This window comes from Larimichthys crocea, chromosome XX, assembly GCF_000972845.2.
Source record: "Larimichthys crocea isolate SSNF chromosome XX, L_crocea_2.0, whole genome shotgun sequence".
NCBI lineage: Eukaryota > Metazoa > Chordata > Actinopteri > Sciaenidae > Larimichthys > Larimichthys crocea.
Window position 1 is genome coordinate 894673 of NC_040030.1, and position 27911 is coordinate 922583.

The 27911-nt window shown below is 40.7% G+C and overlaps 1 protein-coding gene across 9 annotated transcripts; it reads right to left on the reverse strand.

Moving 5' to 3' along the window:
* Positions 1 to 562: 562 nt before the first annotated feature.
* Positions 563 to 27898, reverse strand: mybpc1 (myosin binding protein C1). Of its 9 annotated transcripts, XM_027272135.1 has the most exons (35): positions 27639 to 27898; positions 23579 to 23605; positions 21825 to 21896; positions 20252 to 20470; positions 19154 to 19201; positions 17896 to 17937; positions 17399 to 17440; positions 16732 to 16842; positions 15801 to 15949; positions 15593 to 15710; positions 15452 to 15506; positions 14771 to 14827; positions 13829 to 13837; positions 12174 to 12337; positions 11937 to 12069; positions 10338 to 10346; positions 9972 to 10096; positions 9767 to 9872; positions 8909 to 9075; positions 8622 to 8787; positions 8442 to 8548; positions 8212 to 8348; positions 7801 to 7960; positions 7607 to 7711; positions 7324 to 7512; positions 6666 to 6800; positions 6119 to 6286; positions 5850 to 5938; positions 5577 to 5772; positions 5319 to 5458; positions 5081 to 5240; positions 4571 to 4707; positions 4105 to 4291; positions 2807 to 2845; positions 1311 to 1407 (listed from the first exon to the last, which is right to left on the reverse strand). In XM_027272135.1, exons 1-34 carry the CDS (start codon positions 27658 to 27660, stop codon positions 2826 to 2828), a joined length of 3771 nt encoding a protein of 1256 aa, XP_027127936.1. In that variant the 5' UTR covers positions 27661 to 27898; the 3' UTR covers positions 1311 to 1407; positions 2807 to 2825. The 9 variants fall into 9 exon arrangements, with proteins under 9 accessions (XP_027127932.1, XP_027127937.1, XP_027127933.1 ...); XM_027272131.1 differs by lacking the exon at positions 2807 to 2845 and having other exon boundaries at positions 563 to 1407; XM_027272136.1 differs by lacking the exons at positions 2807 to 2845; positions 20252 to 20470 and having other exon boundaries at positions 563 to 1407.
* Between the last annotated feature and the right edge of the window lie 13 nt (positions 27899 to 27911).

The following is a 27911-nucleotide window of genomic DNA, read 5'->3' on the forward strand; positions in this document are numbered from 1 at the left end:
CAGCCGAATGCGTCTGTGGTTGTCATAGTTACAGCTGTTGAAAACAGGAAGATTGCCTTGCGAATGCCTCTTTGTTTGTTTGTTTGTTTGTTTTTTCATTAGCATTACAGTGTAAATTAAAAAAATAATAAATAAATACCGTTTTTGTCTGATTTGTTTCATGTTTGACAGCTACGTATTCTGCTGTCGTAACTATGACAACGGCAGATACCTTAGGGTGGCGGTCGCCAGTTAACACGGTCGCTCTTTAAACTGAAACACCAGTATCTCATTATTTGGTTATTTATTTAGTTAGTTGGCTGTTTTCTGTAAATTAAATGTTTAAACCAAATGTTTCAAATTATAAACAGAGACAGAGACATTAAGCACGGATTTACACACAAATGATTTGTCTTTGCATGGAAGCAAACATTTACAAATGATCAGAAGTCCATATTTTTGTTCACTTTTTACTCTAATTAATTAGTCCCTCTGTGTATAAGTGTCAATTCAACATATATCAATACTATTATAAGAGACCCAAACAAAAAGAATACTCAAAACAAGTTCAGAGTTTTTCAAATGTAATTTTTTTTTTTTATTGTGATCCACGTGGTGATAATTACAAAGATAAATGCATGCACACATGACTGAGCATCAATCAAGCCTCAAGTCCAATACGAATCCAAAAAGCATAATGTGTCATGCAGAATAAGGACCTCTACATTTTCTCACTTATTACACATAAATATACTACACAGAAAAAAAGTGAAATGAACAAATATTAGGGTCTACACATTCATTTATCCAACATTACTCTGCTATATTTGAATTTTTCTTGCCATATAGAAGTTCTGACACGCCATACAAACACCAAACTTTTGTTTATACATTCCCTTCTTCCTTCTTTCAGACCCTTAGAAATAAATAATCACCTCCAATGGGCACTCCCAACAAGAATCAACATCTAAATACTGTAAGTGTGCATCAATACTGTGTGTGTAAGTGTGTGTCACTGTGTTATATGTGCTTTGTATATGTTTTATATGTACTTCATCAAAGCTAGAACCAAAACACTGCCGACATGCATCTGAGCTGTCTTTCAAACACAAGTGGGTGACAAAGACGTGAACTGGCTTTTTTTTTCTCTCTCTCTATGGTAACTAGCTCCAAACCTGCACACAACATGCCACACCACAGACCAGTACACCCTCTCCGACATCTCCTCCACTCGTCTTTCCATCCCTCCATCATCCCTCCAGAGATGAGGATCACCAGTGGTGGCAGATGTCTGCAAAGCTTAAAACGCCTCATTGCACTCGGTCCGATGTTACTTCTCTTGCTCGACAATCTTGGACTCGTTCATGTACTTGTCAATCAGGTGTAGGGGCACTCCGCGTTGCATCAGTTCGTAGAAAGTGAAGCCTCCTGTGGGGCGAGAGGAAAAACTCTCTTATAATATTGTTGGAAAGGGACGGAGGCAGATGTGGAGAGTGAAAAACAGATGTAGATGTAGAAGAGGAGAAAAGCGAAAGAGCAAGAGGCTGGTTAAGCAGAATGCGAAGAAGAGAAGCTAGGAGATCACAGTTATATAAGGAGGAATAGCAAGAGAGGAAAGGTAGTCAGAATAGCTCATGTACGCAGTCCACACTCACACTCAATCTTCTAGAAGCATTGTTGACTCCACTGAAATACAATGCAAGTCCAACATGTCCAGAAAATTTCAAATTAATGAAGCATATATTGTCTTTATCATATCCACGATATGATAACAGTGGTGGAATAAGCACTCAGAACCTTTATTTAACTAGATGTGTCAGTACCACAGTGTAAAATTTATTCTGCTACAATTAAGAGTCATGCATTCAAATGTTAAAACTACAGGAATATTACGGTATTCACAAAACATACTGAGTATCAAAAGTAAAAGTACTCAATCATATTTTAAATGTTTTGTGCATGAAATCTACTAAAATATACAACACATTTTTTTCAAAACAAAAAGTTACTAAAAAATGTACTTAAATGAATAATTTGACATTTTGAGAAGTGGCAACAAGACAAAGTAACTACCAAGTGGTAAACTCTGTGGCTGTGAAGTGAGGCCAATGCAGAAGTGCCAAAAACTGCAGTCCTCAGAAACCTGTGGCCGGCATCACATACGTCGTCCATCCTTTATCCTCTCAGTAAATAGGACTTGGTAGATTAAGTGGGTTTTAGAGGAGGTGGATTTTCTTACCTCGGGACAGAGCCAGGCTAACTCGCCGCTTCCCAAAATGTCAGAATATTCCTGTTATTCAGTAAATGTACTTACATTCCACCACTGTAAAATAACGGATACAACAGGACTATGCTGTCTCCGATTGTGCAAGCACATCTCATTACTCAGTTCCAAACCGAACACGTACGTTTGTATTGTTTACTTAACAGCAGAAAAAGTAGACCTCATGTCATCATAGCACAAAACACAGATGATCTGCATCTCTTGGCAAAGGTTAGCATATTTGCAAAATGTTTTTACTCACCTTATCTGTGGCACAAACTACATGAGAGGTAGTCTTTGAATTCACACCATTTCATACCAACAACTATGGCAATCAATTAAATTATTAAAAACAGGGTAGTTAAATTCAGCCAGCTAAGCAGAACTGGGGAATAATTTGGCAGAAAGTCATCATGCAGACCTTGTCTCGACCTAATTTCAGGTGTTCTTTAACTGGGTCCTGCTTTCATAAAGAAGAACTACAGTCCCAAAGATTACAAGCTGGCTGAAAGATGCATAATGAATGACATAAGCTTCATATGCCAAATCCATATGAAAGCTTACCTTTTATGAGAACATAAATTCACAATTCTTGAGTTTGGACTGGGGGAGAAAGAAGAGAAGAGGGGTTAACACAATGTTTACATGGAGTTATATGTGTCCACCAGGGAATACAGTTGAGTTATTACTGAACTCTTTTATATGAGGAGTTAAACCGTGTGGCATAAAGAAGACACTGGAATCTGTGGAGAAGAGTTTAATACAACACAAAAACATCACAGCTCTATATGTTATGCCTACTGAGGTGTAACGTGGGGTGTGGTGTGTTGTGCTGATGAACAAGATGACTGGATGGACTGGACTCGGATAGAGTTGTGTAAACACGCGGGGGATAAACCTCTACATGTGGTGGTGATGGAAAAGTGTCAGGTATTATGTGCACTGCACACAAATGATATGAAACAGATTATTATGACATTATTTGTATGTGCTGTGAAAATGGTGTTCAGGAGCTGGTTGCATCAGCTGTTCATAAACTCAGACTTAGCAAGTTTTAACTGAATTAAAATGGGTTGCACCACAAGAAGTAGTTTTCATATGGAGATTAGTTATTACTTAATATTTACACCCAAAGTTAACTGCCAAAGTTAACGTGAGCTTGCCTAATATATTAGCTACGCATCTATGGTGAAAGAGATAAAGTAGTTGACTCATCTGACCAAACACTTTAATAACAATTACATTTTTTTAATGAATTCAAATCACAATAATGTTTAGTCTATGCTACTAATAATGGGCCATACTTTTGACATCCCTGACCTACATGTTACTAACAACATAACCTACACGTTACACGATACAGCTCATGATGCTACAGTAACTTTCCGTTTTCATAGTTGATTACTTTTGATTGGACGGTTTCCTAGCAACCAATTTACACATTACTAAGGTCTCAACTAGCTAAACCCGATTTAGCAAATCACTAGAAACTGCTTATAGTCATCGAGAAGAACTTAACACACAACCATTAATAATGATTTTACGAAAAGCTGCTGCATACCAGTCCGGATACTTACATGTCCACCGCCTATGTGGTCAGCCCTTTGGTAGACTGCAACACAGTTAAAACACTACAGTACCCCTGTAGATTGGTTTCCCAAAGTCATCTTTGCTTCCTTCCACTCGTTACAGAGTGACAAGTTTGATTATAATGGCTCTTTTTTTAGATAAAGAAGCAAAGATGCTTGCATCAGTGCCAAAGAAATTAGGTAATAAAAGTAGAAAGGCTTTGGGAAACCAGATTCAGATACAGGCAGGTACCCAAGGAAGCAAGTGGAGCTTGCCCCCTGGTCCACACTAACCTTTGACCTCCAGCTTGCAGTCCACTTGGGCCTCTCCCAAGTCGTTGATGGCCTTGCAGGTGTACAGGCCACCATCATAAGGGCTGGGCTTCCTGATCTCCAAAGTACATACTCCCTGGTTGCTAAACATGCGGTAGCGTGGGTCGTCAATGATGGTTATCTTATTCTTCATCCAGATCACTTTAGCCTGCGATCAGAGAAGGGAACCATTAAGACTAGTTCTTTTTTAATACAACCATTGGTCATAATTTCTTAGTTTTGGCCATCGTTTTTAGCAACTGTGATAACAATTATACTAGTTTGGGTCATAGTGTTACTTTAATTTTCTTTCATTTTTGTCTTTGTTTTCTTCAGTTGCACTCATCCTTTAAAAGTTGATACAATACTGTCTTTAAATAGTTTCTGGCATATGAGGAAGATAAAAAAACACGATAAACTTGTACTGGTACTTGGTTCTCCCACCTACCCTTGGGTTGGCACGGACGCTACAGTTGAGAGTGGCATTGTAACCGGCGACGGCAAAAGTGTTGATCAGCGGCTGTGTGAACTTTGGTGCCTCCTTGAAGTCGTGGTCACAGTAATCGTGCATTTTCACCTGCAAGCCTGTTGGGGGAAGGGTAAAGGAATGGGGTTTTGCATGATACTGGTGCTGAGCGGTATCATGTGGGGAATTCCCTATGTGACGAGGGAAAGACAATGTTTTTTGTTTATCATCGGCTGAGTTTGAAACAACATTGTTTAAAGGCCTGTCAGTCATAGCCCGACCCGTGTTAAGATTTTAAAGTGAGGCTGTAAATTCAGTCTCACTTAGGGTGGAAAACATTACTGACAGTACCTTTCAGATAACAGCTGTGGAAAAAACAGTCAGCAAATGAGACAACTATATTGACATGTGAAATCTAAGATTTGTGGTGATGGTTACATACAGATCTCACCCTTCCACACAAACATTCAGCAATAGGACAATAATTGTTACCTTCTTTCACGATGAGGGCACTTTTTTTAGTTAGGGTAGCAGTTTCGCTCATGCCACACATGTTCTCTGAAAAGACCCTGAAGAAGTACTCGTTCCCAACCACCAGCTCTGTGATGGTGATGCAAGTGCGATGGTAGTGCTCAATGCATGTGTACCACTCCTATTAAACAGATCGAAGCGTGTTAATGCAAATATCAAATGTGCATCATTTGCAATTTCATTTGTGCATATCTTCTACCATTGTCTTTTTGTCTGCTTTTTGAATGGTATAGCCTGTTATCGGGGCGTTGCCGCTGTCTCTTGGTGGAGTCCAGACAAGAGCTACATTTCCTCCCCAAACATCTTCAATTGTCACACACTGAGGAGGACCAGGCAAGTCTAACAATGATAGGAGAGATTGTGAGTAGACAAGTTTGCTGTTATTATTATGATTTCAAGAAGTAATACTGAAGAAAAACTGACAGATACCCTGTCAGAGCAGGATCGCTTCACTTACCTACGATTTGTATGTCAATGATGGCTGTGTCCACATAATTTTCAACCTGCACCGTCATCTCATACTTCCCAGAGTGGCTACGCTCTGCTTTACGTATGAAGATGATGCTGTCGCAGTCGGTGTTACGGATGCTGACGTGCGAAGGCTCAATGGGCTGACCCCCCTTCAGCCAGGTGACCTTCGGCCTAGGTTTACCCTGCAGACACATGACACAGGGTTTATTATTCTGCGCAGAAATGCAGCAAATATTGATCAGTTGGGAGATTATTTTACCAGAAATGGCACAACAAGGTTGACTGCTTCTCCAACTTTGCGAGTGTATGTCTGCTTCAAGTGTCGGGGGACGCGGATCTTTGGTGGCTCTGAGGAGAGGATAGACCATGAGGTATGTGATCAAGGTCCTATTCAAGATATCTTTTGAATCTGTGTTGATCTTTTCCTTCAGAACAATCAACTTACAAATTACAGTAGAAAAAAATCATGTTTAAATTTATTTGTAGAGCGTACAAAAGCAGTTAAAAGAAAAGTGTTTTAAAGCTCACCAACAACCTCTTTGACCAGGATAGAGTGCTGAAGGGTCCGTGGAGCACTAGCTCCGGCAGCATTGAGGGCTTTGACTCGAACTAAGATTTTACACCCTGGAGTCAGCCCAGTAATGGTGTACTTGGTCTTCTCTGTGACTTCAGTGTTGGATATTATCCAATTATCAGCTGAGGGGAAAACAGTCTGTTAACAACTGTCAGTGAATATTCGTCTGTTTCATGTCTACCTCTGCTCCAAATTCTGCTTTTGTGGACTACATGCACATACATCCCATACAGGCTACGAGATAGCAGTGATCACACAGGTCCATTGGATGTCACACTGTGCTAGATGTGTCTAATAAAATGGTTGGTCATAAACATACCCATTTGAACATAGCCACAAATTAACGTAAGCTACGTTTGGGTGCCAAAGCTTAAAATCGTCTGTCTCACAATGGCCAATTGCTTGGATTGAAAACCAAAGATTTCACCATGTTTCTCTCAATTTCTAAACTTTCATCACAGTCTAACAGTCTGCAGGGAGCTGTAGAAGAGGTTGTCTCACTTCCTTCTATGCAGTATTCCACCAAGTATCCATCCAGACCGGCAGCTCCGATAGTTTCAGGAGGACGCCATTTCACGGTCACTGAGGTGTCTGTGATATCGTCCACAACCAGCATGGTGGGCTCACTGGTCACAGCTGAGTGGAGATAAAGTTTTTAGAGATCAGAAGAGCCATAGCCACCATTCCTCATTTGTTTTTGGGTATGAATGAGGTTGGAAAGCATCCATTTTGGCAAGTCATGAACACTTGAGCAAGGCGCCTCTCTTGCCGGCTGGTATGCCATCAATGTCCAGGACAGATCTTATTAGTCCCTGCTCTTGCTGTCTATTCTTGTATTCTGAATCATATTTAACTCCTATTGAACCCTCTGGCAGACCTGATCTCCTAAATCTCTAATCCGCAGATGATTTGGCAGCCATTATAAAGACATATTTAATATCCTCTAAAGCTCCGGTGGAGGTCACACTCAGAATGCTTGGGATGGTGGGGTATCGGGAGGAACAGCTGTGTCACCGGGGTACCAAGGGCAGATCACATGTGCATCACTGGCCTGCACTTGAAATTTCGTCTGTTATTATGAAACGGTTGTTAGATAAACTAAAGCATTATGTAACACTTTTCCTAAGTGAAAGTTCATGGAGATATTTGGGCTACTCACCGAGGGGAGTAAAGGCTAGGGATGGTTCACTTGGCTTGGACACACCAATGGCATTGACTGCAAAGACCCGGACTTCATATGGCACTCCTTCAATCATCTTCTTGGGCTCGAATGATTGTTCTTTGATCAGGTCAAAGTTCAGTCTCATCCATCTAGAGCTCTGTTTCTTCTTTCTCTCGACAAAGTAGCCTTGAGAGGAAAGCAATCAGAAAGCTTGTTATTTAACCCCAACACATAAATATAATATAATAAGTAAGTACAATAAGTAAGATGCAATGTTTACCTGTTATTGGTGAACCTCCATCATATTTTGGGGGTTCCCACGTCATAGAGCACCAATCACCACCCACCACTGGGACCAAGGGTGCATCTGGAGCATCTGGGATATCTGCAGACAACACAAGGCCATGTTAAGGATTCAAGAAACAAATGTGCAATTCTCGATCTTTTCGATTGAAGTGTTTTCTGATCACTTACCTACAACTTTGATTTTGACGCTGGCTGTAGCTTCACCAGCCTCATTCTGCAGGACTATCTTGTAGTTGCCACTGTCTTCCCGCTCTGTCACTTCAATTGTCAGGCTGGTTTGGTCGCCATATGTTTCAGCTCGGACACGATGGCCTGACTCGAGAATCACCTAAGACAAACAAAACAGAAAAAAATATATTTATGCCTTAGAGGTAAGGTGGACTACCAGATGACATAGCATACGTCTGGGAATATTCTATATTTTCTTTTTTTGTCAACAAATGAAAAGACCAAAATCAGCAACAATTATGATTAATGGGCTGAGTACCAGAAATGTGCTTGGGAAGTTGGGAAGTACCGGTACTTTGGTTTTGGTCTTCTCATGGGATTTGTTGACAGAAACAAAAGTTTAAAGCTCACCCTTTCTCCCTTCATCCACACCACCCTGGGTGCCGGTTCTCCACTGATTGGAATCTCCAAGCGAAGTTTATTTCCTGCCACAATTGTCACTGTGTTGTCTGGGAAGTTCAAGCTGTCCAAGTGCACCCTTGGTGGGTCTGCAGAAAATGAAGTCATCAGTATCATTCAAAAAATTACATTAAGGTGTTTTTTCAGCATGATGTCAATCCAGTGAAGCATAGGTTGTTTACCAATGATGTGAAGTTTGCAAGAGAGGCTCTGTGAGTATCCCTCAGGTACAAAAGTATAATCTCCTGCATCGTGAAGGGAGCATGTTTCAGTTTCAAGACGATGGACCCTACGAAACAAAATGATGTTAGCATTTGTCTGAACTGGTTTTGATTGAACAGAATTTAACAGAGACAACATACCTATTTCTGTGTATGATAGTGATACGGTCACTAGGCTGGATCAGCTGTCCATTCCTGTACCAGCGACCTGGGACATTGCCTGGGTAAATCTCGCATTGCAACTTGACAGGTTGACCCAGCAACACTGTTATATTCTGCAAGTCCTGGTGCACCTTCAGTGGTTTCACTGATTAAACAGTATGAGAGACAAAAACAGAATAGTGATAATTATTAATAAAGACACCTTAAAAAGCATGAAAACAGCAAACAGGAATTAAAAATAGGAAAAAGTCAAGAATGCTACATACAGTCAACCTGTATGCGAGCCTCAGATGTGCCACCAGTAGCCATAATGGAGTATGTTCCAGTGTCCTCTTTGGAGGCATCGTCAATCACCAAGTAGTGTTTTGTTCCTTCACACTTAACTCGATATCTGGAGCGAACTCCTGTGGGAACCTCAACACCGTTCTTCATCCTGAAAGAGGAAGAAGCATTTCAGATGGTGACATAGACACAAGCGATAGATAAATGAGTATCTAAAACATAGACGTGGGGGGCATAATCACTGAAACAATCAGGAAATAACTTTATATTTCCCCAAATAACCAGCTTTCTTGATCCCAAATGAATGGAAAAACCTTCATTGATATTTCCTGAAAATAACTTGTTAATTTATTGCAAATTACATTAAAAGGAAAAATAGAAACAAATTATTGAGACATTTATCAGTTATATCCACAATATATCATGTAAATATAAATAATTTTTATTTATTTATTATTGGAAACTTTATTCCTCATGTATGTCCTGTTGATTTGCAGTGCACTGACTAAAAGATTTTCCATGAACTGGAAATAACAGGAAGTGTACAGATCAAACAATGGCTCAGTTCTATCTATTATTAGCATCCGAGTTACCAGTTTTACCAGTCGTTCCAGGAAGTTTTCTGGGAAATTATTTGGAACTAGTGCCAATATTTTAACCACAATCTCAAAGCACCCAGTCACAGAGAAGTGGCACTACTCGTTCTTCAACATGAGTTTTATCTTTATCTTCTGCTTTACTGAAGAGGTTAAACCTGTTTATTTGACTTTCCTTTGTTCTGACAAACCTTATGTTGGTGACAAGAAAGAAGTATTTAAAATATTCAATCTTTAAATGCTTACCATTTGACTTGAGCTCCTTCCTCTGACACCTCGCACTCCAGCTCAATCCTCTCATTCACTGTGGTCTTCACAGGCTCAATACCTTTAACAATCTTTATTGGCAATTCTATAGGACATGATACACAAAGAAATGATGACAAAGAAACTCAACAAGACAGAAAATCTGCATCATGTACAGTAAATAAAGGTAAACATGTTGAGATACCTTTAACAAACAGCTCTGTGCAGCACTTTTCGTCTCCTGCAGCTACAGAATAGGCTGCATCATCGTTTACGCTGCAGTTGTTGATGACCATAATCCTTTGTGTGCCCTTATGCTCAAAAATATACCTAAACAGGAAGTCCATTAGTCACATCAGTGTTCACCTACACTACGTATGAGTCAATATGTAGTAGTTGTAAGATAGTGAGAAACCAAACCTTCAAATCAAAATGTGTAGGAGCGTAGGCAAAATAAAGAACTGTATAATTATAACGCAACATGCATCAAGGGTCAGGCTAAAGGGTGGGATCACACCAAAACTCTGACATGAAGAGAAGAAGGGACAATCAAATGGATGGATGGACTTACTTCCTTTGACTTAAGGTCAGCAGTGGAGCCAGAATGGGGCCGGAGCACAGGGAGTGTACAGAAAATGATTATGGCACATAGAAAGGAAACACCATGATATGACAGACAGGTAGACAGACACACAAAGACAGAGAGACATCATGCCTGAAGGGGTGTATCAAGTTGGCAATCAAAGAGTCAAAGAGTATTTTATAGTGAAGTCTCTAGATCAGGGAGCTGACAGGAGACCAAAACCAGAAAACAGCAATAACCTCCCAGATGGCTTTAATCTTGCATGGCTTTGGACAGAAGTTTGAGCTAATGTATGGTTAGGTAGAGTGTTTATCTTATCTTCAATATGATATGCTACCCTATTATGAAATAAATATTTTTGTTATTATTACCTTTAGACATGTTACTATGTTTCATTGGTTGAGCTTAAACTTGCTTTTTAAGTTGTGTTTCTGTTAACTTGTTGAATGTAAATCCAGTATTATAAGATTAGATTAGATTTATATAATTCTGTTTTGGCATCCACCAAATTATGGGGAACATCTGGCTCTTTAACTGCTTAATGCTCCCCTATGTTCACAACTTACAACTTTTGGTGTTTGGTGCTGGGGAGCCAGCATAGTGGTTTACTAGCATTTCTTTGCCAAAATGATTGACCTATAATTGTAAAGTTGTGGGTCATGACACCAAAACAATGAGCTTAAAGATGCTACTGTAAATGCTAATACATTATTTTCATATATTCCCAACGTCTAGTATTATACTCGAGGCTTACAAAATATTTCCAAAACACCTAAAACCATTACTCATATCCTTTGAGCCATAGTGGATTTGAAAAACAAAAGTATGACACCTTTATAATAATAATAATGTTGGTGCTGTTAATGTTACAGTGGTACAGGATCTTTATGAACAGTTACTTTCTCATTTAACATCTGTAAAATTTGTTCCAAAGCCAGATTTGGTTAAAGACCTGTGAAGGAGGTACCACCTTTTTCCTGTACAGAGGAGGACATATACAGTTAATGGCAATTAAAGACAACAGTTGACATCATACACCGCATTACCACACAAATGTAGCTCTGGGGCTACATTTGGGTGGTGAATTCATAGAGCCCTGTGAATTCATAATGAGCCACATTAGAGTCGAGAAAACGTTATTTGTTCACTGGCAATGGTTCACAGTCGAGTGTGCTACATATGAGGAAGGGTGCTCTGTAAAATTGAAGGTGATGTAAGGTTACACTAGAAATACTGTTTCATTAGCCACTATTATACTTTGATGTATTTCTGTTGGCGTGTTTGTAAAAATGTAGGTTGTGTGATATGTTTATGAACTTAAGTAGATGAATCTGTGTAAAACTATTGAACCATAGTTAACCATTGTGCTTTTGAGTTGTGACAAAATGAAACACATTATACCAGAAAACTGGTATAGAAGGCCAATACCACAAATGAAACGCATTTTTATTCATTACATGGGGCAGATGCTCTACCAACTGAGCTAATCGACGCCCCAATGAAATGCATTTTTGAAAAACGCGTTTTATTTGTGCAGTGTTGAAGGGGAGAAGATGCAGGAGGAAAAAAAAACATGTTGTTACATACTTGGGAGTGGGTCTGATTTCCTGTCCGTTCTTGTACCACTTCAGATCAACTGTAGGGTCGGCCAGGTCAACCACCAAGCGGATCTTTCCACCTTTATCCACCTGATATGCTGGTTCCAGTTTCTTTGCGAAAGCTTTAAAGAGACAAGTCACAAAAGTGATCATTAAAGGTCAAACATGATTTACCACACAAAGATATTCTCTTGTTGAGTATTTCTACTTTGCAACACTGATTTACCTTCGCTTTTCTTCTCCTCTTTTGGTATCTTCTTCATCCTCCTCAGCAGACCTCTCAGATCTGTGATGCCGTACATAAAGGCAATCTTCTCGTACTGATCTGGTCGGGCGTTTTTCAGGATCTCCCACACATCAATCTCTGGGGTATCATCCTGCTTTGGCTCCCTAATGGTGCCGATACGAGGGAACGTTGTGAGGGTAGGAGTCATAGGTTGGTGTTAGCAACATGTCCTGAGGAACTACTCATTAACCTCTAGAGTAGGAGGAGCTTTTTACTGAGTTAATATTTTCCTGCCGTTTTTGATTTGCATATTCCGGTTCCCTGCAGAGCGTTCCTCAGGACATGTCACACAAAGGGATGGGCATGACGAGCTGTCTATGTGCCGGGTGACTTTAGCTTGAGTGAAATGTTAACTGTAGTGGAGTGGAAGCACAATTAACACAAAACAGAGGTGTTTTCTAATTGGTATATTATAAGTTGTGGAGGGTTAATCGTGTCTGTACGTTATTTTTCATGTGTCAGTTCACCAGGATTTATTTGGAAGTGTTCAAATATAGAAGCAAACAACAAGAATAGTAATAAAGTAATGTAGTTCCTTGACAGCTAGCCTAAAATCTGATCTTTTGGGATAATAAAGTTGTAGAGGGGAATAGATTTATCATGTCCAGTTGTTGGTAGTGTTGGAGAGAAGGTACTCTCTGAAGAGCTGGAGGTCTTCAGGAGGTTTTTAAATGTAGAGTGGTGCTTCATAAAAGTGGCATCTGACACTTAAAGACTTAAGAGTAAGTGTGGAGGATGAAACAATAAGAGCTGTAGGATTAAAACAGCACACAAAAGCAGACACAGGAGAGTTTTTATATGTATTGTGATGCTAAATGTTTTTGTGTGTTGAAATGCAGCATGCAGGAATTTAGTGAAAACCTGCAACAAAGACTTTATTTCATGTATTTCATGTTGCTCTTATGAACTGGCCCATCCCTTTGTCTGTTGTTGTTTTGAGTGATCACTTCAGAGATGCTCCAGAGACTGTTAGATGATGAAAGTGTCTCTAGGAAATGTTAGATTTGTGAGATCTGAGTTAATAGACACATCGCCCTCGACATGAGCGTCCATTAGTTTATATAAAGACCATTCAATCAGCCATTCATTTTCCCAAATGTCAGAAAGGTTGGAGGTGAATAGCGTAAAAACATTATTCCATATTATCCGTTTCTATTTTTCATCTGTTTATTTTCAGGCAATTATGAAGAAAGCTGAAATAAACATGGTGGTATTTGCCTAATATTTCTAAAGTGAAATAAAATGACAATGTAGTGATAACACTATTTTACAGCATCATTTCTCCATAGCCCGTTAGCACACCATTAATGATTCAAAATGGTGCATCATAAAAGTGGCATTTGACTTCATGTCTTGATGAAGAGCCGTCGCCACGAGTGTTTATGATGCAAAGCCCATTTCCATTATCAATGACGGCCAACTGAGCAGTTAGGAATGCTGCCTTCAAATGAAGTGTTACCGTACTACAGTAGGCCAACACTCTTGCTCGTCCAATTCCTAGAGCTACATGTCATGCTGGGGACTCTACAGGATTATAGTACTCACCCGCAGTAAGGTCTAATCGTTTTAAAACCTATGGGTTTTTCTCTACTAACCTTTGATTTCTGAATATGTAGGGGAGAAGAAGAGACAAGCCCACAATAAATGTGTAATTTTGCTGGTGGAACAGTGTCACTGCCTAGGACTATTTGTACTCACATTTAAACGCTGCATCTGAAATATGCATCATGGTGTTTATTTTGAGCTACCACAGCAGCTTTGGTATAACACAGAGGTTTTCAAACTGTGAGGCACGCCTCCCAGGGGGGCATGGGATCGTTTAGGGGGTGGGCCAAGAGGGGGAGACACGAGGCAACGATACTACATGAGGTTAGAGCCTGATTCCTAAGTCATAACTTAGTCAAATCTTACTACAAAGATATGATAAACATATTTCTGGATTCACTTTGATTCACTTTCATTATCTTAGGTGTCCTTTACGAATAAACACCCATAAATCAGCTTAGAACTCCAGAACTTGCCTCATCACGTTTACGCAGTGATAGTCATCGCTATATCAACGGGTACATTGTGAACAGATAGCGCTAAAGGCTAATTTGGCATAATTTGAATGGTGCCAATTTAGACATGGCAACCACTAACAGTGTAAAGAATAGACAGCGTATCCAGGACGTCACTAGTAAGTTTCTGACGTGGATCAGCAGCGGACCTGCAATTTTTGCCATTTCTGCATTGGCTTCACTTCACAGCCACAGAGGTTGCTGCTTGATGGCAACATTATACAGCCTGTTTACATCTCCTAAACCCTGATTATCCCATAAGTCCAAGTAAGACAAAGACTAATAGGAGTGAATTCATGAATAATAACTTTTTTTATCATCATTACAAAGAATGGAGGTGTCTAAGGAGGGGCCCCACAGTGTCTTTGAAACTTTGAAAACCCCTGCTATAGCATAACATATCATCAAATTGACAAATAATTTGAAAGATCCAAAAAAAAGGACAAAATCCATTCAGGGTCGGCATGTGATTCTCACCTATGTTTAAGGAGACCACTAAAGTCAAGCTCCCCTGCATCTTCTTGTCCTTCACTGCTGTTGTTAACAAGGAGAGATTAATAACGATTTAATCAGAGTTGAAACAGTAACAGGCACTAGAAAACAATGCTAAAAGAGCAACACAAAGCAAAAGCTCTGAAACCAATCGATTAGCTTGAAGCTAACACATGATTGGTGTTTACACAAAACCCCTTTTTTTGTCTTTTTCCAGATAAAAGCTTTAAACAAGGTGTTTTGTGTTCAAGAGCAGTCCCAGGCAATATTGCCACGTCGTCTACTGAGCAGCAACATTGTGAAACTGGGATGTTTTGCGTTGCTTTTCAGACTCATTGTTTGGAGGGAGATTTAAAATGCAAGAGTTGGCCTTTAATTACACAATGAGTCAGCTGGTTGATTTGTAATCACCTTTTGAGAAAGGTTAATGACATTATTACAACCATCTAGTCACACTTACTGTACATGTCATACAATAATACTACTTGATGGTGACGTTGCACTTCTTTTCTTCACTTTTCAGGAACATTTATTAGTAGAAGATATCATATTTTTTGTTCAATTGAAACAAAAAAAAGAAGTAACTGTACTGTTGGCTATTGATTTCATATTGGTTGCTGCTGACTCCTTCACAATATCAACATTGCATCACACTTCTTTCATTACCTTCTTTTGAAAGCTGATCGAATATCAATACCCTGCAAGCCTGTGTTTTCAGCTTCTGTAAGACAGTAACAACACATGTGCTAGTCAGTATTTTGTGGACATGTTAGAGTTACTGTAATATACTTTGATGCTTTAACAAACCTTTAACTTCCAAGTCGAAAGAACAGCTGTCAAACTTGTCCTTGTAGTTGACTTCGCACCTGTAGTTTCCAGTATAGTTATCTTTGGCCTTGATGATGTGCATTTCAAACGTGTGGACCTGCCAGGAGGTGACATATAAACAGCTTCATTAGTGTGTACTATGTAGTGGTGCTCATATACAGTAGATGGGTGCCTTGTTGTACAGTACCTTGGTGAATCGGTCAAAAGTCTCTTTTAGCTGCAAGTGCTTTCCTGTCTTGCTGGCCAGATCCATCCATTTTCCTTTAAACCACTTGATAGTGGGTTTGCGAAGGAGATCTTTAGCCTCCACCTTGGCGACAAAGGAGACGTCTCCACCTTTAGACACAGAAACAGTATGAAAGAGTCCAACAGACCAAATGTCCAATCAATACATCATTAATGTCTCACTGAAAGCTGAATAAATAAAAAAGTAAATTCCTCTTTATTTTGATATCAATTTACATTTTTCTTGCTTATTGGCTTTATTGCAGAGAATTAGTCCAGGTACGATCACCCATGAGAAGCACACCACCAACTATGTTTTGGTGAAACTGGATCATATCTTATGGAGAAAATGTTTTCTGTTTTTCCCATCTAATGTCCTCAGGCTGCTCCGCCTCAACTCTGTGATTTACGGAGTTTCCTGAGCCGGTGTCATGCCAGAACCGGAGCTGGGCAAGTCTGCAATATAACTAGGCTTTGCAGCCCCTATGGACATGTTGACAGAGGCAAAAAGACTGAGGACGTTAATGGAGGAGACTAAGAAGACAAAAGTAGAGAGTGACTGAGTATGAAGCCGTCGGACAAGAGTAAATCTGGGACTGACTTTTAGTCGTTGGTGAGAGCTTGTTGAAATAAAAGGCTGAAAGACAGACACTGAGGTGGGCTTGCTTTTGGACTAGTAAGCAGTATTAGCTGGCTGTTATGTCTTGCATTGTTGTACTTGCTTCTGAAACTGAGGGGCGCTAAATCACAAAAATACCAATTTCTTCGTAATGTTGCTTGCAGGCATACAAGAATCAATGCACTACCCACATAAAATCCTATTAATATCTAGAATTTCCTGTTTTACCATCTTCAACTCCTCTTTAGCACCTCTTTGTTGCTCTGTCACTCACCCACATAGATCGTGGCACTTTGAGGTTTCTCTATCAGCAAGGTGGACAGCGGTGGGGTGTCGATGGGCTTTTCCAAGTCCTCTGGAGCCTGGCCGTCTCCCAGAGACCACACTGGTCAGTCAGAAGAAACACGTGCATGATAAAAATGCTGAGGAATTCATACACCCACCTCTCATTTTTGATCTGAAAGTTTTAATCTTTCCAGTGAATTATACGGACAGACAGACACATTTTCTCACTTTCAGTCATCACACTTCATACAGCAGCAGAATTTAAGCTCTTTGCAACATGGAAAGCATGAAACAGACAATATGAAACACTGAAAGAGTGCCTAATTACCACATTTAAGGGACATTTTCTGCTAAATATAAAGGTTTATGAGAACTCTCCCCAAATGCAGATAAATCACCATATAGTTGTTATCCAGGTCCAGTTGTAGAAACTAATGCAGTGTGGGTTTGTCTTTTATCCCAATGCAGATGAAAAAGATTGAATTTTCCGAAATCCCCATGATGTCCTACATGCAACCAGGATGGGAGGAGTTGGGACTATATCAGGAAAACAATCTTTCTCATCTTGCACACCGAAGCCTTGGGACAAACGAACCTACCGGTCTGTGTGGAAGAAAATGAACAAATTTATTTTTATTTGGCTACCACTTTATTACCTGAGTCTTTTCTCCCCATGGCTGGCACAGGGACGCTATCATCTAAACAAAGACAAAGAGAGATTTACAGCATATTGTAAGAAATAGTACTGTAAAGTCCACTGAAGCAAGCACACACACATAGAAAACAAAACAACACGACAAGAAGCATTTACAAATTTGCAAGCAGTGACCCGAGGAATTCTGAATCTACTTTATTTTAAATACTGATTTACCGTTATGATCAGAATTCCAAATGTATTCACATAAATGGCAATTTATGTGCACAGAAAACACCTGAAAGTGTAATGTTGAAGAAAAACCTCAATTTGTAATTAATAGGTGATGATAGATGGTAATGTGTTAGGAAGGATCTTCGCTTTCTTCTATTGAAAAGCTACCTTCCAAACACACAGAAATATCTATAACTAAACTTGTTTCCTACATTCAGACAGTGGGTCATTTGGATTTATAACTGGAGCTACTCAAATGGTGGTAGGATTTAACAGAGATCTTACTAGGCAGATCAATTGAGAGTTTCTTGGGTGAACTGGCATCCTCTGTGAAAAAAGCACAGTTATCATTGAAATTAATCAGGATAAACTCAATCCCATTTGATGGTTTGGTCTATATTGTGTTCAGTGTACTACCCCTGCTGGTTGTTTTCTATTGAAAAGCAGCTGTGTGGTCATCTTTTTGAAAGTTTATCCAATATACATTTGCCAAACCAATCACCTACCCTTCATTCTTGAATTTTCTCTTGTAAAATTGTAAAAAGGGCCTTTAAACCCACGTACAATTCCACAAAATATGGGTTTTTGAAGTAGTTTTTTGGTTTTATAAGACAAACGTCTTACTGGTGGGTTTGGCAAATATATATCCCAATAACTTCCCCACCATACAACAGCTTTATCTAGCTTTTTTAATTGGCATCCCTGTGATTACACGACTATATGTGAAATTAAAAACTAAGAAAATTTGCAATACTTCGACATTTTTGTAAATTAAGTAAATTAATTTGATGTCTTACCAATGAGAATAACGGTTCTGTAGCCTATAGTGGTGGCACCGTTTTTAGCCCAGATCAGCAGTTGGCTCAGTTAGTCTAGCTCTGTCACCTTTTCCCAACTCTTAATCATCTTATTTAAAAAAATAACTTTGTGTGTCTAGCATGGAGAAATTATACTCCATATACTAGAATAATGATTAATACCTGCATGAAAGGATTCCCTTTTAGTAGATAGACATGGTTTTACACAATATGCATATACACATTAAGCAACCATGTATTTATTTTCTATATATAATATATACATGTGAAATATCACTGTCACATCTATACCTTTATTTGAGATGAGTAAATAAAGGTTGATGTGATTGTAGTCTTAAGTAAAAGTCACACCTTTACTTACATTTATGTCAGTGCACAGACATGCATCAGAATATTTTAAGGTTTGACATGAAAATCTGTAGAAATTATATATACATATACCGTTTCAACTGTGGAGATGCCTTTCTGTTACTAAAGACTAAAACACTGAACCTGTGAAGCTGAAATGCAAGATTATATACCACAAAGCAAAACCCTTGGAGGAAGTTTATTTAACTTTTATTGGATCCCTGCCAAATTGTTTGGCAAATATATGACACCACAATATGACTGCTAACTTGCCATACAAGGATAGAGTTGATTTGATCCCAACTTATGAGTGCTCCATTGCTCCAAAGGGTGAGGTGAGGAGTAATAAAGTAGGAAGGCTTGTTATGGGTACCAACCTGGTTGGGGTGTTGGTGATGGAGTAGTGGCCGCAGCATCATCATCATCTGTAATAAAGGTGTCAATGACAAATAGACCCACCTATCAAAAAGCTCCAAGTCCATCACTTGCAGGCCAACAAGATACAAGACTGGCAGGCCAACAAGGCCATTGATCACATGCGAGACAAGACTTGAATGGAAGATATCATGCAGCTCTTTAACGGGAAGATTTAAAATCTCAACCAATAGTTTGGTTTGTGCCCTATAAGAACTACTATGTGTCTGATATATAAAACAGTGTGTGATCGTTGAGGTATTGTGCCCATTGCTGCAAGCTTCTCAAGCTGCCGAAACAAAAGCACAGCACAGTGTAAGCGACAGCTGCAACTCATATTTGCAAGACATGACCAAGCCAAATGAAAGCTTGAAATACTTCTGTAACCCTGAGCTGTATCTTCTTTCAGCTATGACACAATGAAGATCAATTCAGTCCAACTCAACTGATACTGAAACTGATACAAGGAAACCAGCCGGCTGCCTCGTCAGCACTATATTTACCATACGTGTGTTTGTTTGTCCCTGTTGCCTTGTTGTTCTGCCTACACATTTATGTTGCTGGATTATAGAATAAAGAGTTTGATGACTCACCTTGCACAAAAATAGCATCAACTTCAATTTGCCAGGATCTAACCAGTAATCTATTAGTCTGTATTTATTAGTTATATTAGTTCCTTTTTATTAAAACATCTAAGAACTGCCACTGCGCCATAAAATTAAGGCGCAAGTATTTTTTTATTTCCATGAAATCTGCATGCATTTAAAGCCATGTAGGAACTGGAGCATTGTTTAAAAAGTAAATAATAAATCAATGCATGGCTCCAATCAGTAAGAGTGAAGTCCATAGCATTCTTAGGAGGGAGGTAAAGGTAATCTATTAGCTTTGAGCTGAGGTTTTAGATCATGTAAGATAAAAAAAAAAGGGCAGTTTGGCCATGCTGCCAAGTTGTACTGAAATTACTTTGTTTCACTAGCATTTCTAAAGTGAAAGAGCTAGAGGGGTAGACATGCATTTTGAGAGAGAAATGGGACTGCTTCATGTTTAAGAGGTATACTTACCAGATGGTGGGGGAGAGCAAGGGCCCTCTTCCTTTACAGCAGAGTTACTGGACTCTGCTGTTTGCTCTTTAACCCCAGCCCCACCAGTCTGGGGCTGGTTTGAGCCATTCTCGGTGGGGCTCGGCTCCTGACCCACCACAGCCTGTAAAGGCTCAGGCTCTGTGGGCTCTGGTTTCTTCCCATCAGTCTCTACTGGCTCTTTCCATTCTGCTACCGCCTCTGTACAGCAGACAAAGCGCTAGGCTGGAGCAGCAAGCATGAAGCACAAACCCCCGGCAGCCTTACAAGACAATGCTTGCTCAAACAACATGGGTATAAATAGTTAATGACCAGATAGCCACAATGCTAATTGGTGACATTTGAGTAAGGAAAGTCTACAACCACACTCTGTGGGGCTTAGACATAGACACTAAATTCTAATGCCAGAATGTAACCATGCTGCTGTTTAGCAGGTATAATGTTAATTTAGCATTTTAACATGTTAATGTTTGATAATTAGCACCAATGTACAGCTGAGACTGATGGGAATGTCATTCATTTTAATGATGTTGGGTCATAAACAAAGTACTAAAGATTTTAACCTGACACTGACACTAAAAGAAGATTCAGAGGATCATTCATCCTTTTTTATGATGGATGTTTATACGGAATTTCATGGAAAACCATCCAATGATTGTTGACTCTGCACCATGGACAGTATAAATATGGACATTGTATCCTACTATCTAATCTAAAAATGGGCAAAAAAATGGCTTACAGTTACATAATGCATATTTAACAGCATGGCCACTTTGATTGACAGGTAGGTGCTGTTACAGATGGCTTGTTTGAGTACCCAGATGTCATTCGGCCCACCTCAGCACCACCCACAATCCACAATCCGATTTTTAGATGATCCAGAAGGTAGAAGAGGCAGAACCACCAACATGGTGGCGACCAGAGCCACCACACTTCCAGCTTCAAATAGGCTCTTCAGGAACATGTTGGTGACATCACAGATACGCTGTCCATTCTTTATACTGTCAGTGGTTGCCGCTTGTTAAAAATATGCTATGCCATTGTATGTATGCATCTATCTGGTCATTGCATATCTATACTGAAAAGTGATCAAGGAGGCATTGATTTACTGACTCACACGGTATGTAAATGATCTGATTGCTTGTGCCATTAAATGTATACAGCTGGCCATTTGACTAGAGCCAACAGAGTCAGTAAAACTGAGCCTTCCTAATCCCTCTGCACCTCCTGTGTGATTACACAAAACACAAAGACAGCCACAGCAGAGTTAGCGACAGCACCAAGCCTCAAAGGCGAGTGGAGAAGTGCAGGCATGTGGATATGTGCACAGTAAATAGGGTGGTGCTCTTACAGCTAACCTTAAACAACTCTTTGTGTCAACACATGTGCTGATACCTACACAAGAAAAGTGCAATTTCACGCCTCTCAGAGTGAATTAAGTATAAAAAGAAAAAATCGTGATGGCACACACCAAACGAACACGTGATGTAAGTGTGATGTGCAAAAGAATAAAACATTCTGGGGCAAGTGAAGAGGGGACGTCAGGGTTACCCACCTGGGGGTGGAGAAACCTCCAGTGAAATCTCAGGTAGGGGTGGGGCACCGTTACTTTCAGGGGCAACAATTTCTGAGCATGTGACAAATATAGTGGTGGATGGAACAGCTGCTTTTTATAAGCACAAAGCCTTTAGCATCTGCTTCAGTCACGCACTCAAACAAACGCACAAGATCACATACAAACAGATATAAAAACACACAAACGGGTACCAACCCACCTGCACAAAGGCATCCACACTTACATCATATATTCAGACCATTCACACACAGGAAAAAAAACTTATCCTAAGACTGTTGTCCTGCCTATAAATGTAAAAAATGTGCTGTTAATACGTCTGAATTAGGAATATGCAAATGTCATTGTGGATCAGGATTCAAATGCACATTAATAAACACACCAAGTTAAAATAGTACCAAAGATAAAGGCTGGATCATCAAGAGCTTGTGGTGGTTTCGTTGGAGATGTCAATAGGGGTAGGCAGCATTGGATTTACCTGTTGATTGTTGTAGCACCACCGCAACACTCACAGGAAGTGTCGTGCATCGTCAGGCTTTTGTTAAACTTTAAGTAATTGTGTTATAACCTCTGAGATAAGGAGTTTACCCGAAAATGGCTTTACTGGATCATGACCTCTACACTTACATGTCCACGTGTTGTTACACATGTTATCACCAGTGTTGGGCAGTTACTAATCCCAGTAATGTTCCTTTACTTTACATTTTTGCATGGTTGGTATCTTTGGAGTTTGATCGAGAGCTTAAAATCAGGTTGATCTCTTTGCATTCAGTGTACAGAGTGATCCCAGACTTATATGCACCGGCAAAGATGTTTTGTATACATGTTGTGTCTTCTTATCTAGGATTTTCTTTGAGATGGAGAGTGCGTAAATCCTGAAGCTTTACGATGAGTCATCACTGTCAACGGGGCTCACAATACACTTCTGTAGCTGTTCATAACAGCTGCTGTAAATATTTCTGTCTGTTTCTACACGTGTTAAATGCAGAACATATGTTGTGTGGTTAGTGTGTTCCTTTGACTTCAAGGTAGTTGTCCAACACTGGTTATGACCCTTGAAATCATGAGCCAGTGCAACACTAAGATATGCAGAAATTATTTATCCGTCAAATGATTTCAGCAGTTTCAACATGACATTTTTAGTTAGACCCTGAAAAGCTGAGCTCTCCCACCGTAGCTATGTCGGAGCGTCAAGATGCTGCAGCTCCAAGGTCAAAGCCCAGCGCCGGCAAAAAGCCAATGGCATGCCAGCACCTTGCTCACATGGGGACGGCCAGGGGAGTCAGCTGAATCAACAGAGAGGGATCAGCTGGCCGGCGAAAGGAATGTCAGAGAGTGTGCTGACAGCTTGGTCGCCACAGATCACACCGGAGCACAGCAGCACATCCATACTGCTGACTATTGGCTCCACATTTACACTCCTATGTGGCCTGTGTTTGCACATTCACGCCGACTTCAGAGCTATGATTGTCATGTTACATGTGTAGACGAGTTCGGTTTTGCCCTGTGTCTGTGCACCTTAGTGCAAACAGGGCGTGTACACTTCTCTTCCCGCAGTGCACAAGTTGGTTTCCTGTTACCTCACTTCGTTCTACTTTCACTTACACAACTATGCTTGTTTTTAAACCAAAATACTGATGATTGTATATCTGCCCTTGTGCATACAATGTGTTGCTATAATCTGCTAGACTTGTGAGGTGACAGACGGGATTAAGTGTCTATCGCTGTCCACTCACCTTCTGGCTGGCCATTTGGCGTCTCATCTAAAGAAAGAAAAACAAAACACATCACTGTCAAACATGACAACAAGATCTCTTGTAGAGTGTCTCTAATGCAATCATCACACATAACATGCCCCAAAACTTCTTTCCATCTGTGCACAATGACCTGTTTTATTGATTCATTCATCACTAAGCCATATTATCTTTGCATTGGATTGGACTGGCTGCTCATGCTTAGACACCATGTAGTCTTAACTGATTATGATAAAGGCCCCCATGACACACCATTTGTTTGCCCTCTGCCACGTCTAGACTTATGAAACTAATGGTGAGGTTGTAGCGACAGAAACCTCTTTGGATACGACAGCACTCACAATGCAAGGCCCTCAAGAGATTAAAGCATCCATACAACCATTGGCACGCAATGACGGGGTTAAAAAATGTAACCTCTTTTGTTATTAGTGGGTTAGTGGAGCACAGAACCATGAGAGAACCCGTTCTTTTTCTGTCTTTTCCTCAGATTTGTGTAAACTCTCTCAAAAGTACACAAGGCAGGGGGATCTTAAACCTCCTCAGAAATGTACACAAATACCATGAGGGGACTGCAGAAACTGTGAATAGCAGTGGTGGAAAGAGTACTGAAAATCTGCTACTGGTGTTGCAGAAATAATAAATTATTCTTCTCAAAGTATGCAGAGTATTGTGTGAATGATTAGCTCCTTAAAATGATGAGCAGTCGGCACCTTGCAAGGCAGCCAGTGCTATCTGTGTATGAGTGTGTGTGAATGGGTGAACAAGATATGTAGTGTAAAAAGCGCTTTGAGTGGTCAGAAGACTAGAAAGGCGATATATTTACCGTGATCATGTGTTTAGTGTCGTGATGGTGCTACCAGCAGGTAAAATCGAGTGCTTTACTATAAATCTAAACCTATGCTGGTTTAACCGAGTGGCCCAAGCCACTATGAGTTGAATCAAGTGGACGACACTGCAGGAAATTGGTTGCTCGATGTCGGAAAAACTAGTTGAGCTCATTGCTCTATCTATCTAACTTAATACATCGACCTGTTTGCATGTATTAAATCAGACTGTCATCCAGTGGCAGAGCTTTGCATATGTGAGAAGACAGAGAATGGGAAGGTGTGGGGCACAGGGATTAGTGATACATATTTGGAGTGACCACAGTTGACAGCTCTGTTGCTATCATGTGTTTGGACCTGTCACTCTACGAGGAACTCCGTCAACAATAGCCTGAGTGCTTCAGGGATGCCTGTGTGCCTACGTATGCTGTAAGTTTCTTTTGTTGATCCCCTTCAGTCCGCACTGATGTCTGATGCATGACATTTTATGTTTGCAAAGAATGTAAGATACAGAATGAGAACAGGGGGTTAACACAGGGATTAAGGCGTGGATATAGGTGGATAGGTATGGTATAAGTCATGATTTCTATCGAGTATAGATGGTCATTGTCAATGAAAAGATCCATACAAGGGGTATTCTCTGGAGCCAAAGAGACAAAAGACATTTCGAATACTCAAACCCAGTATCTTTGACATTAAGTGTCCCACTTTCTGAACTCCTTTTACATAATACAACCAATTCTCTGAGACTTGAAGCTCTTTCTTGAGCATCTTTAGCTTCATAGAAACCTTTGTTCCCTTCATAGACAGTCTCGGTTTCTTCCTGCCAGTTGTTTGCAGCCAGTCTATGAATACTGCAACCCTAATTCCATGTATGTCCATCGACTATGCACCATTTTTAACAGCCATTTTTTCCCATCACTTCTTGGCTCCTGATATGCCTGCATTTGTAATGATTCCCAGTGAACATTCCTTGTCAAAATTAGCCGCGCCCCCACCTCGAAACAATGTGTTGCTGGCCACCGGACCACAATCCTGCAGGGTCACATCATGCACCCGAGAATCACGGCTCTGTCTCTTCACCATTGAGATAATGAGAGTGGAGAAAGGTTTTGTTTTACCTCTGAGGACTCCCAGTGCAGCTGACAGGGTTGCAGGTATTTTCAGCTGTTGCCCCTGCTGGCGTGCAGACAGAAGGGCTCATTGTGGCTCCAATGTGAGCCAAACTGCTGGCAGCTTGTATTTTTCCTAACAGAGACCTTTATTGCTTTATTAAAGTCGTGCCCACATTAATAATACTGTACGCCCTTGTTGTATTTCTTTATTTAACTCTTTGTTTTTGGCAATTATGGTAAGACGAGGACTTTAATGAGGAACATTTACGAGACATTAAGTATCTGGTGAGAGATGAGAGTGATACTTGGGTGACAATTAGCTGTTGACAGCCCCTTCCCCCTGTAACTGACCACATGGGTCTGATTTATGAGGTGGTATTCTGTAACACAAAGCGGCAGTGTCAGAGGACACAGCCCAGGGAGAGTGATGGGCCTTAGTAACAGTAAATATCATGAGGTGAAGACATGGGCTTGTCCATGACTGAAACCCCAAACTGACCAGCAGCGAGGACAGTATTGTAAGGCCTCTGGGCACGGGGTCAGAGCTTTGATAGCAAGAGTGTGTGACCTCCGAGTGATCCGTGCTGAACTAAGGGTGGCAGGGAGATGTCTGTTTTGGAGAGGAGGAGGAGGGGTTGGAGGGAGATGGCAGGGAACAAGGGATGGGGATTAAGAGTGCACTCATTCTGAACTATTCCAGGGACAAGAATCCCAGTCCCAAGAGATCTGCAGGCGACTCAGCCAGTCCGTCATCTCTGGTTCAGACTTTTTAAAGGCTTGAGAGTGGGGTGTCTAAAACAACAGTGCTGGCCTTCTCCTCCTCAGCTGTTCAGACTCATTTAAAGAACAATACTTTTCTACCCTCATTTATCTGCTGCTCTGGACTATGCTGCTATTTATGGGGGGTGTTTGTAGCAGACTGGAATCTGCTGCCTCTATTTGCCCACAGCTTTGTCTCTGAGGGGATCAGGGATGTATATGGCAGTGGACGAACACTGTGGGGGCACTGTGCACAATTGACAATCCAAAGGTGGTGAAATTAATAAAGACCAAGCTGAGCATTACGTAACTTTGACCTAGGGTTGCTCTGGCTGTTTCTTGACCTACTCCTACTCTTTCTTGACCATGACCCAACAAGAGATGGGGTTAGAATTTGAATGTGAGGAGTGGGATTTTGGATCTTGCAGCCCACTTTTAAAGACAGATAAGAAATAGATGCCTTGCATACTGAAATCTCGCCTGATGTGTCAGTAACACCTACAGACAGATCAATGGCCCCCTGGAGGTTAATGTTTATTAAAAACTTGGAAGGCGCCAAAGATTCAAAGAAAACGTCCCATTTCCTCTACATGGGCATGTCTGGGTTCGACGGCAGAGCCGAGCTAATGGGGAGGCGGTAATTCCATATTGTAATGACAGACAAGAGCGGATTAAGAGGGAATGTTGATGGACATGACGGTACAGATGAGTGACGTTATGGCGTGAAGGATGGAGAGGGATGGGTTAAGATGCTGTGCATGGTTGAATATGAAGTATGAAGTAGGGGCAGGGGGCAGATCTGATGGGTCCATATTGGCCATCCCTACTCTGAATCAGGTTATCTTTTATCTAAATTGGAACATCCTTCATGGGTCTTTACTCGTGTCTGGCACGGCACTCAACCACATTCCTCTAGCGGGCTACATCATCGTGTCTTTCTCCAGCTGGATCACACAGATCACACAATCCCCCCAGCAAACAATAGTGTGTGTTCATAAACCTAAAAATGTTCTCCTGCTCCCTCGTAATGGTCGAGACATGCATGCAATCAGTAATACAATACCAATGTCAAAGTCACTTTGAGGATTCCTACGAACAAGCTGGCAGATAGTTGTAGAAGTGATGGAGCTCCCTGCAGCGAGTATCAATTGACTTTGCCCTTCTCATACAAAGACAGCAAACATGCAGATGCTGAGTTGAACAAGGCAATCATAAAAAAACAACACATAACTTCTGAGTTAATTAATTAAAACATGCAGTGCAGCAGCTAAATTTGGATCTTTTGAGTGGCTGTTACTGCTAGAGGAAACATGTTAATCGCATCTACTCTATCAACACTCCTACCTTTCTTTGTGGGCTCTGGCATCTTGAGCCTTGTCCCAAGAAAAAAGGCGAGTTAAAAGGAGTTAAAAGGTGCAGGTAGGTAGAAGGTGTAGGTAGGCCGGGTTGTAAGTCGTGGTGGCCCTCTCGTCCAGGAGGGACAGAGATGATGATAGAGACAGAAGAGGATCAAAAACCTCTGGGACCCCTCGGACCAGAGTGATGGGAGATGAGGAGGGCACAGGGATACAGTTTGGAAATCTCAGTGGGGGAGGAGAGGAGGACCAGGGACAGATC

Bases quoted from the DNA above. Each gene is read 5' to 3' on its own strand.
- mybpc1 (XM_027272131.1), bottom strand. From the start codon at position 27,660: ATGCCAGAGCCCACAAAGAAAG. The intron at 5,939-6,118 runs GTGAGCTTTAAA...TCCTCTCCTCAG, and splicing joins CCTGGTCAAAGAGGTTGTTG to AGCCACCAAAGATCCGCGTC. The intron at 5,241-5,318 runs GTAGAAGATATG...TCTGTTTAATAG, and splicing joins AAGCAGACAAAAAGACAATG to GAGTGGTACACATGCATTGA.